The sequence below is a fragment of the Crocodylus porosus genome, unplaced genomic scaffold, assembly GCF_001723895.1.
Source record: "Crocodylus porosus isolate Cpor-Errol unplaced genomic scaffold, CroPor_comp1, whole genome shotgun sequence".
NCBI classification, from domain to species: domain Eukaryota; kingdom Metazoa; phylum Chordata; order Crocodylia; family Crocodylidae; genus Crocodylus; species Crocodylus porosus.
In genome coordinates this window covers 57745636-57764837 of record NW_017728948.1, presented here as the reverse complement: position 1 = coordinate 57764837, position 19202 = coordinate 57745636, and the positions used below count along the sequence as shown (strand labels likewise).

Below are 19202 nucleotides of genomic sequence, written 5' to 3'. Positions count from 1 at the left end.
GGCACCACACCAGAGCACGAGTGCTCGTAAAGCCGTGCCAGGGTTCCTGCAATGACCTCAGCCAATTCCTTTAGTACTCTAGGGTGGAGATCGTCTGGACCGGCTGACTTGAATATGTCCAGTCCCTCCAGAAGCTCCCTAACCAGTTCCTCACTAACCCTTGGCCTAGGTGTGCCTCCCCTGAGGGGGGCCCAGCACGGGGGTGGCTGTTCCGGTCCCTGCTTAGGAAGATGGAGGCAAAGAAATCGTTAAATATGTTGGCTTTGTCGTCTGGTGTTACAACCAAATTTCCTAATGTGTCCTGCAGGGGCCCCACATTAGCCGGAACCTTCTTTTTACCCCCTATGTATTTAAAGAAGGACTTCTTATTGTCCTTAATCCAGGCTGCAATCACATCATTTACAAAGGTGAGGTGGGACCTCTCTATTCTGCCATAGCAACAAAGCAGCAAAAAGCTGATTATGAACTGCACATACACATTTATAAAGAGGAAAATGGAAGGCGATAGCACATCTGTAGCACTGGTGAGATCAGCAGTATACAAGTACTGCTGCAGTTAGCTTTCAGCACCTTGGCTCTGTAAGGATGGCATAAAACTGTTTAGGATTCCAAGATGAAAGGCTAACAAAACTAAGTTCAGAAAATATTTAAAGTTAAGAAAGATTTTGGAATTAGTATGTTCCAAAGAAAAGTGGGGGAAAAACCCTGAAAGAAGGGAAATAAAAAACTTAATATTAAGTTCAACTGCATCCTCAGAGGAATGACAGAAGGCCCATTGTTTTAGAAATCACATAAGAGAACCATGTAAGGAAGAAGTCTTTTTCCATACCTTTGAGCATTCACTTATATTACCATTCACTTATCTTCTGGAAAAACTAGAAACGCCACTTCATTCAGCACAAAAATCATTGCCATAGAGCAAACTGATAAAAATCATGCAAAATGTAAATTCACTTATTTCAAATATGGCTTGGAAGACCACTTTATTTACAACAAGCCAAAATGTAAATACAGCTGATTCAGCACAACAACATTATATTTGGTAGGCAGATTACAGTTGGCAGAAAACAAATGAACAGTATGAAAGAAAAAAACAAACAAACATGCCCCCCACATGTCTATGTAGGTATTAATTAGATCTGAATGGCGTGACCTAAAAAGCAAATGGTTGAAATAAAATATAACTTTACCCAATGAAATGTGACATACAGTTAATTCAAGTGCTATTACAAAATCTGAATCCTCAAAGCAATAAAAAAACCTATATTCTTACTTGTGATCTAGGGCTGTCCAACTAGCAGCCCACAGGCTGCAAGCAGCCCACAAGCTGCAAGCAGCCCACAAGGGGTTAACGTTAAATGTGGGGCTCGCAGGCTCCTACTCAGCTCCCCCACTGCATCCACTGCTCTTGCAGAGGTGGCGACCAAGATCTCAGAGCTACCCCTCCTTCCTCTGGCTTCTGGTTTCCCAGGAACAGGCTGCAGTGGGAAGGGGCCAACCTATCCATGTGGCAGGGGAGTGTGCCAGGGTGTACCCACTGTGAGCCTGGCAAAGAATGGAACAGGCTATTCGTGCTCCATGCTGCAGGTAGGCTATTGGTGCAATGTGCATGGCCTAGAGAGGGGTGGAGGGATATGATAGGGTATGGGGGAGTTTGGCTGTGTGTAAGGGAACAATGGTATGTTGGGAGCTGTATATATGTGGGGGGCTGGAGGGTGTGGCTGTGTTGGTTTTGTGGGGTGTGAGGACCCCCCACCCCACACACTCCTCCCATGGTGCAGCAGCAGGCAGGGGCACTCGGGGTGCAGGTGCCCAGGGGGGTGAGGCTCCAGCCAGCATTGCACACAGCAGCAAGGGGCACATCCTCCACCAGGCAGTCTGTATTGCCACCACTCCCCGCACTTGCCTGGCAAGGGAGGGAAGCCTAGAGTGCTAGAGCCAGCTGCATTCCCCACCCTCCAGGGGAAGGCACCTGTGGCTACCCTCCTATGCTGCTCAGCCCCAGCAGGGAACGCAGCTGGCTCTAGAGCAGGGGACTTCCCTCCCATGCCCAGCAACTGTGAGAGCTGCACGTACCCACAGGGAATGCTGGCAATATTGCCCAGCAGAAATTGTGCCCCTCCCAGCAGGAGACTGGGGAAATGGAGCAGGTCCCCGGGAGGCCACAGCAGAAGCAGCAGCAGCAGCAGCAGCTATCCCACTCAGAAGCCGTGCGCTGACTGAGCTGGACCCTTCCATCCACAAGGGTAGGTGCAAAGCACAATAGCATATGTTTGGAGTGGTGTCCACATGGCACCTCGATCCCACCCTCATGGGAGGAAGGTCTGAGCAGGTCATGTGTACCACTGACAGGCTGTCTGCATCCCACTGGTGGTACGCGTACCACAGATTGTGAACCATTAGAATAAAGGGTTACAGAACAGCATAGCAGGAAAGATCAATTAAGTTGCTGATCTGTTTTAGGACAGTGATTCTGCCAAATGGAAACATCTGGGACAGAAAAAAAAAGTGTCAAAGATCTAATTACAAGAATGCTATCAGGCTGCTGTAAGCATTCTTTACTTCATTTACTGCATACAGTAAGTGTTTACATTTTAAGTGTTCCTGTATTGCTTTGTTAATGTGAGATTTGCCCATTATCCTATGCCTTTACAGAATTTCAAATAGGGAATTTTTGAGGGGTAGTGAGATTGAAATTGTGTGTTGTTTCCATGCATATGGCAGAAAATAAAGACATGACTTTCCACTTCTTGTCTCGATACACGGGAGCACAACATTTGGAACGGCATTCAAAGAACATCATGTTTTCATGACTTATTGACCTTAATTTACCTGAAAATAACTGTCTTGCAGTTTTAAGATTTGAGTATTGATTTGAAAACAAACCTCTCAACTCTACTGCAACATGCCCATTTGTTTAAATTACCATTCTACCTTATAAATCTTCCACTTTGGACCTGTTCTTAGGATTATTGCGACTATTTCTACATCAGTATTCTCAGATCCTCTTCAAACATTCAAGCTTCACTACATCTTAATTTTTAATAATGCTTTTAGAGAGGAGTTTATATTTCGTATAAATGTCAAATGCCTGACATGCCATTTTAAAAACAAAATATTCAGTGCTACATATCCTGGAAACCACATACTTGATTTCTTAGATGAAAAGATGACAAAGCCTTTAACAAGCAAGTTTAACATTTAGCAATCCCACTAAAGATGAAAGAAGGAATTTGCAGTTTTAATTATCACTCTTAAGCTCCGACATCCTGAGGAATCAAGAAGTCTACCTTCCATTGCTAACTACCTCTCTACCTTTCAGATATAAGCATAACTTAAAATCTTTTCTTGTAGTACACAAAACTACAGCTCTAACTTCTTTCATTTGCCCACTATTGCATAATTATCCAACCTCTTGGACTATCAGTTCAAATGTACTGTGCAAAGGAATGAACTCCTTATCTTCTCCCCACCAAATGCCACTCTGTCTCCATTGCCACTGACAACGCTGCCATTAACCCCTGCTCTTTCATACAGCATAGGAAGTCAGGAACACTAATCAGAGAAGTACCCTATTGTTTCTGCTACTGCCTTCCAGGCAGTTATCAATGTCAAACTGTCCTAGAAGTGCAAAGACCTGCAGATTTAAAGGAGTTTTTTGGGGTTTGTTTTGTTTTGTTTTTTAATACAAACTCCAGTGAGAAAGGGAAGGCAACAATACCCACAACTTAGAAGGAAAGCATCTTAAAACAGAATAGGATGCTACAAAGAGTTGGAAAAGCAGAACGTTCAAAATAGAAATTAAGGGAGAACAAGAGCCCAGGACACAGAAGCAACCCTACTCTGAAAATGATCCTGAGAATCTTATCAGTTTATCCTACCTAGGGCCAAGGTGGAAGATACAAATTACCTTCAGCGTTGACGAAGTACAAGAGAAATTTTCCACCTGGCAAGACAGCAATATTTAACTGTCAACCTAAAAAAACAGGAGGATCAAGTACTATTTTACACAAATAATGTAAATGTCATGTCAGCATGTGTTGGTTGGAGCTAATGCGAATAAATTTATTTCAATGATACGCTGGCAAAATAAAGAGTATAGACAGGAGGGACTGCATACCTTTAAAAAAAATCAAATCAGCAACAGCATTTTAGGCACAGTAGTCTCTATGGGTAATAAGGACAGAGACATAGAAATAACCTTTAGAAATAACATCTATTTATCAACCATCAAACTGCTATCTACTAAAGGAAATGAAAAATCATTATCAGGATTAAACAAGTTTTAGTGAAGATTAAGCAAAATGCATAATAAAAAGAACTTATAAAGCTTTTCTCACTAGGGTTGGTGGGGGAGGACTTTGATATATATCTATACATCTAACATCCCCCTACAACCATTTATATATATTACAGACATAGGTCCCATTAATGGGGCATCCCATTAGGAAGGTAAGTAGCATCATTATCCTTTCCCACAGAGGAAAAATGTATCTTATTTTTAAAAAGAACATCTCTTCTTTATTCTGTTATTGGAGAAAAGATAGTTTTGAATTTAGTGAGGGAGAACTATCTACTGTACCAAATACCTCAAAGCACAACAACAGAAAGGAAGGGACAGCTCCTTAAAGAGAGAGCTGAACAACACAGACACAGCAGGAGAAATACAGCAACTTTTTTCTGCAAGAAGCAATAGCGGATGACATGCCTTTACTCCCAGGAATATTTGTTTTAGGTATCTGTATCTTCAGGAATTGAAACAGAGTGGAACCAAGACTTTTTTGGTAGAAAAGAAGTGCAATTAACCATCACCTGTGGAAGGAATGGTTTTAGTCTTAAGATCCTAGGAGGACCTCTTGTCCTTCTCCAAAAGAAACCAAATAAGGGGACCATAACTTATGAAGATTTAAGCTCCTACCTGGATCCAATCAGCCAGGGGCTTCATTTCCCAGCAACCCCTGCCCGCATGGCTTGTGCCAGTCTCCATGACGACCCCAGCCACACCTGCACGTGGGAAAGCGCAGGCTGGGGTTGCCAGGGAGACCAGCCTCAGCTGCGCTGGCAGCACACGTGGTAGGGCAGCACAGGGGGCTGCTCCAGAGCTGCTGGGAACTTGGGATGGTGACAGCTTGCTCCAGAGCCAGGGCACAACCGCAATCTGTAGCCTGCACACTCCAGGCAGGGACGTGCAAGCAGGGGATCATGGCTCTGCCCCAGTTCCAGACCAGGCTTTCACGGCTGCAAGGAGCTGGGGCAGAGCTGCGATCCCCTGCCTGGAGAATAGAGGCTGCAGATCGCAGCTCTGCCTTGACTCCAGAGCAAGCCACCCTCATCCCAAGTTTCCAGCCACTCCAGAGCAGCCCCCCGTGCTGTTCTGCCACGCGTGCTGCCAGCACAACTGAGGCTGGTCTCAATGGCAACCCCAGCCTGAGCTTTCCTGGACTCCTGCACCGATGCAGCTGTGGTCTACATGAAGACTGTCTCAAGTCATGAGGGTAGGGGCTGCTGGGAAATGGAGTCTGGTTTCCAGCTGCATTGACCATTTTGCACACCCCTGTTCTACCTGCTGCCCAAACAAAGAGCAATGTGTACCACAACTAAGAGAAGTCAAACCAGCAATGAGCAATTATTGCAAGTGATACAAACATCTGACAATCTAGACCTGATTCATGTTTTCCATTTTTTAATCCTGTACTGCTGCATGACCTATATTAGCTAGAAGACAACAAGAATAAGGAGGCAGCACAAGTGTGAAAAATAACAAACCGCAAGCACCCTAACTATACAAAGAAACTAAAGGTAATGAAAGAATGCCATAGGATATTACTGATAATCCAGTCCATTATTTAGATTTGATAGGAAAGGGCTAGAGAGATAAAAAGGTCTTAATCTTAAACACAGGACATGGTATTAAGATAAGTACAATACACGCAAGATGATCTACATTTCAGCTTAATACTGAGGGTCCAACAGAACTGAATATATTAAAGTATACAACGTGTAAGAGAGAGAATCAAATGAAAAACTGACAGAAAGATTATGGAACTGAAAGCAATACATACATATGTATATAAAGAGATATAATAAAAATAGGGAACCCCAAGAAATGTAACAACAAAAACTACATGTCACACCAAAATGAGTACAAGTAAGTTTCCCACTTAGAAGATGGGCAGTAAAACCAACTTAAAAACAAACATTTACCAGCAATAGGCAAAATAAACTAGCCCAGGTCACAAAAAAGTCAATAGTTAGAAACATACCAGATCTTCAACACAAATGGTTTTCACCCTGGGATCTTTAGGGGATTAGATTTAAAAATTGGCTCCAATTCTTGGCATTAGGGATATGAATGTTTAAATAATTAATCATTTAACCAGTAAGCCCAGTGATGACCAGTTATAGCATATATGTTACCATTTAGCATGGGGCAAGGCACAGTCTGACAGAGAAGCTGGGGGATGAGGGTCAGGAAGCCATGCAGTGCACTAGCAGGAACCAGAAGGCAGCAGGGCAGGCGAAAGGGAGGGAGGAACAAGGAGAAGAGATGGGAATAGTACCTATACCTAGGCTCTGCAGACCCTGGTGCAACTGCTTGAAGCCTCCCTGCCCACCACCCCATCTATACCTAGGCCTGGGCCTTGAGAGGACCTGCCCACCTGATCAGCTCATCATGAGGCGTGATGCTGGGGAGGTGCTGAGCCCCCACTGCACCTCAGGGAACTGAAAGCATCCTGCTGCTGCCAGGCTGGGTAGGGGCATTCCGCAGGCCAGGCCAGAGCAGCTCCATGCAAGCCAAGGGTTGCCATACCAATTAACTGTTGTAATTACAACAGTTCAAATGGATATTTTTTAATTAGTATTTACACCGCTAGTTGGGGTAGGGATAGCAAGGGAGCTATATGAAAAACAAGAAGGATTCCCAAGAGTTTAAAGATCAAAGAAGTACCCAGATTTAATGCAAGCAGATTGTGGGAGGAGTCGTATGCAAAAGTTATATTTTGTATATAATTAGGTTTCAATACTGTCCATGATAGGGTCTATAAAGCTTGGGTAATTGGTGGGTTAACATCTTCCCCACATGTAATCGGGCTAAAGGAGGTGCTATGGTTACCTATTTCAGTCACTCCCTGATATTCCTAGAAGTTTTGAGGCGGTGCCCAGTGACCCAGCAAATATATTCAGTTCTGTTGGACCCTCAGTATTAAGCTGAAATGTAGATCATCTTGCATGTATTGTACTCATCTTAATACCATGTCCTGTGTTTAAGACTGAGACCTTTTTAACTCTCTAGCCCCTTCCTATCAAATCTAAATAATGGACTGGATTATCAGTAATATCCACCATGACTTTGGCATTTCTTATCTTGATTTGGGAGTTAGCTCCCCAGGGAAGAATTACCTTGGATTTACAGACTACCCAGTGAGATTGTTTTATGGGACTCCTCCTCCCTACACTCTGACCTCACCATACCCTTGGTTGTTAATTCCAGAGAAAGTCATTTGCGGCAACCCCTATCCTGGGCAGGGCTATTTTGTCCCCCGTTCCCCAGGATCGAAAGGACCAAATCCAGTAGCTTTCTAGTCTGTCTCCTTAAGTCCAAAACCGCTGTCTGGGCCCTCCTCACAGCAGGGAAATGAATTCAAGCCCAGACAAAAAAAAACCCTCAGCCAAGGAAAGAAATAAGATGGCAAAAAGGAAAAAGAAAAGAGGAACAAAAAAACCAGACACAGTCCCTTAAGGCTCCAGAAGGCAGTCCAACCAACAGAGAGGGCTGAGCCTGCAGGATCTTCCCTTTCCCCCTTCCAGCACTTATTTATTGGCAATGGCTTCTGATCAGCTGAACCCTCATCAGTCGAGCTCCCCACAGGAAAACTTCCTCCAGCAGTGGTACTCCGGCCACCTATTCCTTCTTCCTGGTGCCTCTGCATTGCCAAATATTCTGCAGACTGGGATAGATAGGAGAGTCCCCCAGTGTCTCAGGCTTCCTAATGCTGGAATCTCTACACAGCTGCCCCTCTCTGGGACCAGAAGTACCCAGCACAGCTCAATTCTCAGCAATCTGGAGCAAGTACTCACTCCAGAAACACGACAGACTGCCACACACACCTGCAGCAATCTTCCTGTCCCCTGGAGTGAGTATGGGAGAATTACTACTACTCTCAGGGGTCCCTTCTGCCTTAAAGTTCTTCCTATGACAAATATCCAATTTTTTTTAAATATATATTTCACTGTAAAGGGGAAGATTTAGTTTGAACTTAAGAAACACAATAAGCTAAACAACTGGCAAGCTTATTTTACAAAACATATACAGCAAAAATCCTGCTGAAACGCTAACCAAGGGGAAGGATACATGGAATTCCAGTCCTTGTCATCCTCTCACTTTATCAGAGGATGTTTTCCTATTTGTTATTTTTCTTAAGTCTAGGCTCCTACATATCAGAAAGAGAATCTTAGGCTCCATTAACAAGAAAGGTTCTAGCCTTCAAGAAAAAACTAATTAACAGATCCCAGAACTGCTTAGACTTTTTATGCTGAAAAGCCATTAGATAAAAATACAAGCAGAGTTCCAAAATTCTAAAGATGGGGATAGAAGGAAACTTGAAAGGTCATCCAGTTCATTCCCCTCCCCAAAGGTAAGTTCAACAATACCCAAACCATTTCTAACAGCTTTTTGTCTAATCCGTTCTGGACAATCTGCAATGGAGATTTCACAACCTCCCCAATACATTCTTCTACTTACCATTATCTTTACTATTTTTTCCTGATGTCTCACTTCAATCTGACTCCCAGTGGACATGGAGAACTAATCTACTCCTTTACAATAATATTTTATGTATGTGAAGACTTGGCATCTCCTTTCAGTGTTCTCTAAAAGAAAAAAAAATATATCTTAATCTTTCCTTATGGACTAAGTTTTCTGATGATTTTTGTTGTTTCCTCTGGACTTCCTCAGTGGTCCACACCTTTCTTGAAGTGGAAAAACTGGACACAATACTCAAGTGACACTAGGGCTGTGCAGAGCTTCAGTCCCCAATTCAATTTGGCAGAGATTCAGCCCAATTCGGTGGCTGAATCTCTGAATCGGATCGAATCAGAAGACCCTTTAATCTCTCTGAACTGAATCAGAACTCTCTGAAATAATATGGAGAGATTTGGAAAGATCTGGCGATTCAGACATAGACAGAGCTTTAGATGTTTTTTCTGCATACCTCTAGGTAGCAGGCAGCTCGTGAATGTTGCAATGCTGGGGTGGATGAGCGTCCCACAGGAGTGCAGGGGGCTCACCAGCACACTTGGCAGCTTGCAGGCCTCTGTCCCCTCCCCCTCCCCCCCAGCTCAATAATTGGTGCCTCCTGGGTCTGGAGGGCACGCGGGGTCCCCCCTGCAGTCGCTGAAGACCCTCAGCATGCTTCCCAGCAGACCCAAAAGTGGACCAGAAGTACTTCTAGTCCATTTCCGGGTTCACTGCTGAGCACATGGAGGGCCTCCCCACACTCCTGTGGGGTGCTCCATGCACCCCAGCATCGCAGCATTCACAAACCATGCTGGTACCTCAAGGTATGTAGAAAAAGCATTTAAAGCTGCGCCTATGCCCAAATTGCTGATTCTCTGAATCAACATAGAATCTTCCAGTTTCAGATTCAGCCAAATTGAATCAGGGACAGTGATCTGAATCATTTGCACAACCCTAAGTGACACATTATGAGGTATGAGTAAAATAAAGAGATTATTTATTCTTGTCTGTGCATCCCAATATGTTATCTTTTTTTTTTGGCAAAAGTATGCCATTGTTTACTTTGTTATCTGTTATAACACCTAGGTCCTTCTCTGCAGAACTGCAACTTAACCAGTCAATTCCCAGTTTGTGTTTGGGCAGCTGATAGAATAGAACTCTTTGAAATACCACTTGATGTTTCCTTTCCTTTCCCAAACTCCTCTCTCAGCTCTTTTAAAAAAAAAAAACAAACCTTTTGTAATCTTCTGGAATCTTACCTTTCCTCCACAGTTTCTCAAAGATAATCACTTAGGGCTTGGACATTACCTCCATCATGTCTCCAAATACTACAGGTGTGTCATACCCAGCTGATCTGAAAACATCCAACTTTATTAGTCTCTAACAGGATCTTTCCCTATTTTAACCTGAGCTCTTCCCGATAGTGCTGATGCTACTTGTGTTAATATGAACAACATTAACCCTTCTAGCAGAACTCTAAGCAAAAGCATTAACTATTTTAGCGCTCTCAGCCACATCTATTTTTACTATTCTTTTCTTACTAAGTACTGGATTGATTCTTCCCATAGATTTCCTCTTAATGTACTTATAAAAAAATTTTTTTTTTTTTTTCACTTATGTCCCTCACTCATCATATTTCACTTTTTTTATCTTCGCTTTTCTGATTTTTCCCCAACATGGCCTTACTATAATTTTATACTCGTCCTTAATAATTTGACATGTCTTAGGGTTCAACTATTTATAGAATTCCTTCAATTTCACATCAGCAAACAGCACATGATTTAGTCATGTTAGTCTCTTCCTATTTTTTCTGCATGTCATTTTCTCCTATGCCCTTATTATTTTTTTTAGATTGCCAACTCTCCTAAATTCCTCCCACACCAATTTTCTGCGTTATTCAAGTCTGTTTTCTTGAAGTCCATTATTTTCATTCTGCTGTATCTCTCCTTCCCTTCTTAATAATCACAAACTTTATCTTTAATGGCAACTACTGCCCAAGTTTCCTTGAACCTTCATATTCTTGACTAGTCCCTCTTTCTTTGTCAGAGCCAAATATAAAACAAACTTTGTCTCTAGTTGCCTTCTACACATTTTATATCAAAAAGCTGTTCCCAATAAATTTCCAGAATATTAATAGCCTGTCTCCTATCACATGACTTGCCCAATGGATGCCTAGTCAGGGTCTCCCTATTACCACCAGTAGCTAATGGCTTTGTTTTACTCTGGGATGTAAAGATATTTCAAATTCATACTAGAGGACAGCAAAATTCAAGGCCACCATTCCCCTCTGGCCACTCTAACAGCAATGAGCAGAGGCTGTAGAAAGAAAGAACAGCCCTCCGCTCAGACTGTAAGAGTTGAAGAGGCTAGAAGCAATTGGCAGGGCATGAGCAAGATGCAAAAATAGATCAAACAACCTGGAAATCAGCATCTCCTTAGTAAAATATAGACTGGAATGGACCTTTGTGGGCCACTTTGCAAGCCAAATCTAGCCCATGGGACACAAGTTGCCAACCCTGCTCAAGGAAACAAAAAGACCAGCTCTCAACCAGTTTTAATACAGACAAACCATATTTTTTCCACCCCCCCCAAAAAAATACCAGCTGTAACCACTGGCATGTTCACACACAGAGTACCAGAAAATTTTGCTGCCTAAATTTCAGCCAGGAAAAAGCAAGACTAAAATTTGCACGCACTTCACAGGTAGCAAAACAATGAGCCGGTTCAACTCCCTAGTTGCTGCTACTTAGTTGCTTACTACAGGGAAAGATCTTTTTTCTTCACAGCTCCTTTCAAAAGAAGATGTGGATTTTATTCCAGGAGGTGTTATATGCAAGGAAAATATGGTATTTGTATTAATTTTGCTGTCATTTTGCTATGATTAAGCTGTAGTAAGTTAAGGGAATGCATGTAATTTTAAGCTATAATAAAACATTTCTGTAATTAAAACAGTAACTGCTAACAACCTGATAAACAACCTAATTCAAGCCATTTAGTACCAGTGTTAAGCAGTGACACAACCCAGAGGTTGTTTCATAAGCTTCTGTTGACCTTGTGTACAATGACGTTACATTGCAGGCTCTAAATATGAGCAACCAATTCAGAAGCAAACAATTTAGTTAACCCAGCTCATGTACCACTCTTAATCAAAAATTCTCTAGCTCTAAATACAGCATATTAAAGTAAATTACTACATTTCCACAAATATCCAAGTCATTTAAATCTACCTTTAAAATAAACCTGAAAAATGTACCCATTTAAATACTTAATTTTCCAGGTGCATTATTAAATAGACCATATTTTTGAGGCCTGAATAGTATGAAAACAGAGATGCTCATTTTTCCCTCTCATTATGAATGGAATTATCCACTTTTAATACACTAGATATATAACGTATCCTCTGCTACATCACTGATGACAATATTTTGTCTTCTTCTAGAAAGTGGAAGATATAAAGAAGCAACAACTCAGCAGAGGTGGAAGTACCTTCTAATTATTCTTCTCTTTCCTGCATTAATCCTGGGGCTCCGCTGATGAAACTGCACTGTGAAAGAAGACATCATGGTTTCTCATTGATCTCTCAAAATTTTGGAAACTAAGTTAATACTTGACTATTTAACAGACGAACCTCCACTCTCTTTCCTCTTTTGACAGAAACTGTATGTCCAAAAAATAGCAAATTCCAAGGCATGCAGGGCTGCAAGTTAACAGAAACTAAACAGCTGAAAGCCAGAGCCTTTACAGTCGATTCATATTAATATAAATGGCCCACAACTCATATAGATCTCATTAAATTTACTGGGTTTGGATCCTCCTACTTCAGAAGCAAGTGCCGCGAGACAAAAATGTACATTCTCCCACATTACAATATGATACAACTTGATGCACCCTGAAGAGGGAGATTCATAAACTATTCAAGTTCAGTTCTATGTGCTTATTCACTTGATATAACTGAAGCAAAGCATGGCAGTGTCAAAAATAAAAAGTCATCAAGTTAGAACAAACATGCTAAATAAAATAAACATACAAACCCAATTAAATTACTTAGTACAAGGCTTCTGAGAAGAGCCTTTCTATCCAATAGACTTCATTTAATTCACTGAATAACACAGATAAAATACTATATTAAAACAGATTTTTCTCTGACCTAAAAAACCCTCAGAAATATATTTTAATAACTTAAGAATTTGATGTAAAACCAGCAAGATCTAAAACCAGTATTTCAACAAAGCTGACGTATCAATTACCAGCCACATACAGATATATGTAGACTTTCCAGTTTCTATTTATCTCCAGCATCAACAACTAAAAACTAATTTTAGCCAACAGTTCATTTTAACCAATTTTCTCCATCATCTTCCCAAGACAACAGTAAGAATCAAGTGCATCTTCCATCACCCACGCCTTTAATATTGCCAGGAAAGTCCTGGCCAGAGTGAAATTAATGACAAGTTTCCCCCTAACTTCAATGGAGGTAAGATTTCATCCTGTATGCTTTATTACAAAAAAAAAAGTTGAATACAAGTTTCTCTGGGACAGTATTAAGAATGGATAAAATTAGATTGTACCTACAAGGCATCTTACATATCAATCTCTGCTGCATCCTACAAATCTGTATACAACTTCTCACTGGTTAGGTGATTTGAAAACAAATACAACTTGAACTATCCATCAAGAATTAAGACTGTTGTTGAACAGTAAACCTTGCTTACTGACATGAAATAGCCTTACTCATTTTTCAGGTCACTGTTTCTAACAAATACTATTTTAATCTACAGGTCTGATTCCTACCTTGTATAGTCATTTGTCCTCAGGCAAGTAGAGACCATGGTAAATCTAGAATACAACCATTCAGATTTAATTGTACAAGACATCCACCTCTCTCAGGAGGAGGAGTGAATCTTTAATCCCGATAGTTTAAATACTCAATTCTCCCTTGTTTCAGCTATAAATGAAGAGATTCACAACAGTATACAAGCTTTACATCAGCCAATGTTCTCAAGGCAGACAGTGATTGTTAAGAGATGCTCATTATTCTGTTTATTAAATAAAGTTATGTCTACAGGCCACCTCATAGAATCCAAATGCATTTTATGTAGTTTTAAAATAACTGTGGACTAGATGAATACAATTAAGTAGTTTACAAAAACACTGATGCAAGTACACAGTGATAAGTAGGTCTACTGCCAAGGTTGTCCCCCTCTGTTACGCTAATGAGAGACTAACAGAGCTAAACTTTCAATATAAATATGGAATAGAAAACTACTAAATGAACAAATGACTGCTTTGTGCATATATTATAAATGAAGAATAGTCTTAGGTCATGCTAAATTTTGGAAACATGTACATTCTATACATGAATGAAACCCTAATATAAAGGACACACAGTAAAGAGGAACATAAACACACATGGGCAAAATACAGCCCTGAGCTGAATCTGGCCTGCTAAGGGATTTTATCTGGCCCCACCTAGCCCAGGCATGGGGGGAAGCCCGGGTCACAGCACATGCACCCAGTCCTGCCACCCCCTGGGTGTGTGGCAAAGCAGGGGCCTGACTCTTTGCCAGAGATGGAGGCACTAGAAGGAGAGAGCAAGCAGGTGGGGTCTTTATGGAGTCTAGCCCAGGATCGCAGTAGGCAGGGTAAGCTTGGCCAAGTGGATGAGATGTGGCCACAGGCAAGTAGGTAGCAGCATCTGGTGTGGGGAGCAGATCGCAGCACTGCCCCAGGCTCAGGGCCCACACTGTCACCACCCTGCAATCCTGGCCCCAGACCCACCCAGCCATCCCACTCCTGGATGCCACTCCCTGACCACCTGAAGGCCCATTCCACTGGCCTGGCCAAGCACACCTCATCTGCAGGATACCCTGTCCGCCCACCCCACCCCCTGCGGTGGTTGTAGGGACGACGGCCCAGTACTGGAGAAGACCAGTTGCCACTTCAACCCTCCCCATCAGGTCAGCATCCCCACTCACTGCTCCAAGCCAGCACCCCCTACCCCACCCCACAACAGCTCACCAAAACTTCTTCCATGGCCCTCCAGAATTGCCTACCCTTGTGTTAAAAGGAAGTTACATAGCAGTTCTTAAGAAGGAAGAAGCAATAACAACTTGTAGAGCAGTATAAAATGTGTAGAAAAATATTATCCATTTGGATTATACTACATGCCACTTCCGCAATATAACGCATGCTTCTCCATCATAAGAAACATTTCTGGGTGCCGACTTTACTCTGAATTGCCATCATTCTTTTATCAGGAAAGGAACCCATATTAAATATTATATATATGATGTCAGCTATCTTGTAAGCACAGCTGCCACACCACATGGAAGCATCAAAGCATTTGCTGCTGTGTTAGTATTTCACTAAGAGAAACAAAAGTGTCAAACATTAAACAGATTTTATGGAAATGACTAGCAAGGTAGCATATTTAAATTCAAGGGGAACTGCCCCGCCATAAATGACAGCATTAGAGCGTGGTGTATTATTTCCCAACCTTTTTTGGTCTCAAAGAATTACGGAGCCAGATTTTCAAACCAGGATAACGATAATTAAGTTGATGACCCACTATTTAGGCTTATAATTTTTCTCCCCCCCACTTTTTGTGAAAAAGGAAAACATTTATTTAAACACCTGAAAAGAGGATTATGCAGACTAACTTCAGGCATCTACCCTCTTGACCCATAGTCCACAATATCTTACAGTCCACAATATCTTACTAGTTAGAGGTGCATATATTTTTAAACTTAAGCTACCTTTTAACAGAAACATTTACAAAATATGATCCCAGCTACTTTTACTTACTGGGTCTCAAAATTTTAACTCATACCTTCCCCACGCAGAAAATAAAAGCATGCCAAAGAAACAATCCTTGCTTGCTCATTTTCCCTATATTTCCTTAATAACAAAGTTTGTTTTGGATAATTGTTTATTATTTATAGTCAGAAATTCTCTGAAATATTATAAGTTCATTATTATTCTTAATTATCATGTTTAAATGCATTAAAATCCATCTGAAAGTTAAACCTAGCAACAGGTTTAATACATATATAGTCCCATACAAACCTATATCATGGATCAGACCCTGCTTTCATGCTAATGCAAGAAACATTATAGTCTACAACAGAACTAACCAGTACTACATGAGTATCAGTGAGAACAGCACCTGACCTTATATGTTGGACTACTTTCTCATTACAAGTAAACACAGTTCCAAGGAGGAATGCTAACCATGGAAAGGGTTTAGATTATTTTTAAAAGCAGTTTTGCTAAATAAAAGTCATGCCAACAAGCAAGATTTCAATTGTTTTTGGCATGAATGTTTATTGCTCGAGAATTATCCTTTGACAACACTGTTGAGTGAAACATAAAACACATGTATGCACTCTTTTGGAGAGTCTGAATAAACAGACCAAACAAGTTAAGTGTTGACAAAAGGGAATTTTCAAAAGAAAGCAGGAGCTTCCTGGCAGCGTCCTTATGGAGTGGGCTAAAATAAAATCACATTCAAAACACATAGCATGTTACTCCAGAATGAAAACAATCAGGGTCTAAAGACTGAATTTAAAACACTACAACAGCGCAAGGATTATTAGTCAAGGGGCTAAGGCAGGGAGGGGGAACAATTTCCCTTTTTTAAATAGAATGAGAAGTTTCGAAGTAATACTCTCTTGCATCTGCACGGGAAGACCATGCAAGGCGCCCTGACCTGAATCCAAGCTGCTTGCTGGAAGCAAAACCAGAATGAGATACATGTTCATTTCCCTAATGGAAAAGTGTGTGGGGGGGGGGGAGGTGAAGAAAGAAAGAAATGTTATACACACTGTATTATACCTAATGTATATATAATACATATTATGTATAATAATATGCATACTATATACAGGTTTCCCTCACCAACCGCAGGGGTTAGGTTCCTGAAAGTTCCTGTGGTTGGCAAGACAAAAGACTTTCATGCAAAATGGGGTTAGGGACTTGAATATGAATAACAAAGGGACATATAAAAATCATTTTTTTATATTCCCCACATTCCCTCTATGTACTAAATGATCCAACAACTCCAATTTGGTTTCCAAGGACATCACTTTTTTTGCCCTCTTCACAAATCGGTCACCTTCACCACTCAACCGCTTACAGGCCATGCATGATTAAGGGCAAAATGCAAAAATCACAAAGAAATCAGGACAAAAAATGCAGAGCACCTGGATGTTAACAGCATGAAAGACAGACAACACAAGACTGAGTGTGTGAGGAGATGGGAGCACCACGGGGGCTAGCAAGAGCGCGGGGTGATTTGAAATGGCAGGTGGCAGGCTGATGCGCCACCAGGGAAAACCGTGGATACTCAGAACTGTATATCGTGGTAGCCAAAATGGTCTATAGATTAAACATGGAAACTCAAAACCATGATTGGCGAGGGAAACCTGTAAGTTATATACACTACAGCAGAGTATATCATACGGTATGTGTACATTATATGTCATATATTACTATTTAATGCTATACATGTATGATACTTGTATATGAAACTAAACCTAAATATATGGATAGATCTCACTCTAATAGCGATCCTATCTATAGACAGATCTAATAGATAACTATACATCTAGACAGATAGAGATCTAATATAGATGTAGACAGACCTATACAGACCTAGTTCTGTAGTTCCAGGTCTAGCTATATTTTAGGGTTAGTTTAATGTGTGTATAAACATATAAGTAGACATTATGCACACACACATGCATGCACACACACACACATATATATTATCCCTTTTTTTTTTAAATCCCGATTTCCTTCGTGTGGCTCCCAAAGTGGCGCCCCGGGCTACATGTCGTTGCCGGTCGCCGTGCCCCGGCCCCTGGGCGGGCGCACCTGCCCGCTCCCACCACTCGGCCGCTGCGGGCGGGTTCCCTCGCTCGCGCCTAGTGCCGGTCCCTCGGGCTGGCCGCGCCCAAGCCCCCTCCCCCCGGCAGCTACTGCCCCGGGACCGGCAGAAGCGAGGCCGGGGGACGCGACCCCGGGCCGGGCCGGGCCAGAGTCGGCGGCGGGGGCGGCAGTCCTAACCTCCTTCTTCTTCTGGCCGCCCCCGAGCGGCGCGCAGAGCAGCAGCAACAGGAGCAGGAGGAGCGGGAGCGGCGCGAGGCGTGGCAGGACACCACCGGCCGACAAGTGCCGGCGCCCGGACGCCCGTGCTCCCCACGCCATGTTGCGCCCCCGCAGAGCACCTGCGACCCCCGCGTCGTCCCGCGGATTGGGCCGTGGCGCTGGCCAATCAGGAGCGGCCCGCAGCGCAAAGGCGTCTGGGAATGGTAGTTCCCCACCCCCTCCTCGGTAGCCAGCGGGTCACTTGCGAGGCCTCCAGAGGGAAGTGGGGGTGGGGTTCCCTGAGGGGCACCTGCCTGCGACCGGCTGCAGCGCCCGGAGGGCCCAGGGCAGTGCCCGCCTGTCCCGGGCTCTGCGCAGCTGGAGCGGTAAAAGACCTCGCCCGCTGCAGAGGATGAAGTTCAGCCCCGGGCATGGGACTGGGACACAGCCCGTGGGGCAGCAGGACTGGCCAGCATGACAAGCCAGGGGCCCTAGGGCCTTGGACCTGACAGTCCCCAACCACCCTGCCTCTGACTTCTCCGCTGCCTGCAGCCTTGCGGACTCCTCCCGGCTGCGCCACCCGCTCCCCTCTAAGCGCAGTCCCCACTCCCGGTGCTGTGACTGACCCCCGTTCCCGCAGGAACGGGCCGCTACGCCTGCACGAGCTCCCCCGGCTCCACCGCTGTGCATCTACGCCCTGAGCAGCACAAAGCAACTTAGAGCTGTGATTTTCCCAGGTGGGCTTTTGGCAGGTTGCACCGTCTGCAGGAACGGTTGGGCGGGCAGGCTGAAAATGTACAAGCAACGCTTTCCGAAGTGTGCATGGCCACCACCTCCGTTAATGGGGTGTTTCTAGAAAGAAGAAGGAGTACTGAGGTGTTCTTAGTGCTTGCACCTCACAAATAGGAAAAGCTCTAAAAAATGGGACCCTTATGCAAACAGAGACTGCTGTCCTATGGAAATTCAACCTTAGTTCAATTGCACACACAACTTAATGTTACTGAAGAACATTAAGGAACGCTGCAAACATTAGGCAATGCAAGTACTAAAGTTCCCTGTACATCCCAAACATGAGCCCCTCATGTTACAATACAGTCTTCAAATACATGAATATATGGTACTTTTCCCTTACAAAACCTATTCTTTTGTTAGTGCACAGGAAAAGAAGAAGTGAAGTTGCTAATCAACAGTTACTTAATATTTTCTTTCTACTTGTTCAGTGTCTTTCTTGAGAGATTAGAGAGAAAAGTATCACAAATGTTGGGTGCCTGGTTTGAGAGGCCTGGGACATGGTATTTCGTAATCTTCCATTGTCTTCTGTTGGCGCTATGAGAATCTGGTACTTTTGCAAATACAATAGAACCGAGATCATGCATGT

The 19202-nt window shown here is 42.9% G+C and overlaps 1 protein-coding gene across 6 annotated transcripts in view; it reads right to left on the bottom strand.

Annotated features, from left to right (window-relative positions):
- The window catches only part of TUSC3 (tumor suppressor candidate 3), a 314862-nt gene extending 296880 nt beyond the window's left edge, over window positions 1-17982 (bottom strand). For 4 of the 6 annotated variants that reach the window (XM_019553211.1, XM_019553216.1, XM_019553214.1 and 1 more), the window contains exon 1: window positions 17804-17981. In XM_019553211.1, coding sequence (XP_019408756.1) covers window positions 17804-17944 — 141 coding nt within the window. In that variant the 5' untranslated portion in view covers window positions 17945-17981. Of the gene's footprint in view, window positions 1-17803 lie in introns of all 6 variants that reach the window. The other 2 variants (XM_019553213.1, XM_019553212.1) reach the window with 2 other exon arrangements.
- Between the last annotated feature and the right edge of the window lie 1220 nt (window positions 17983-19202).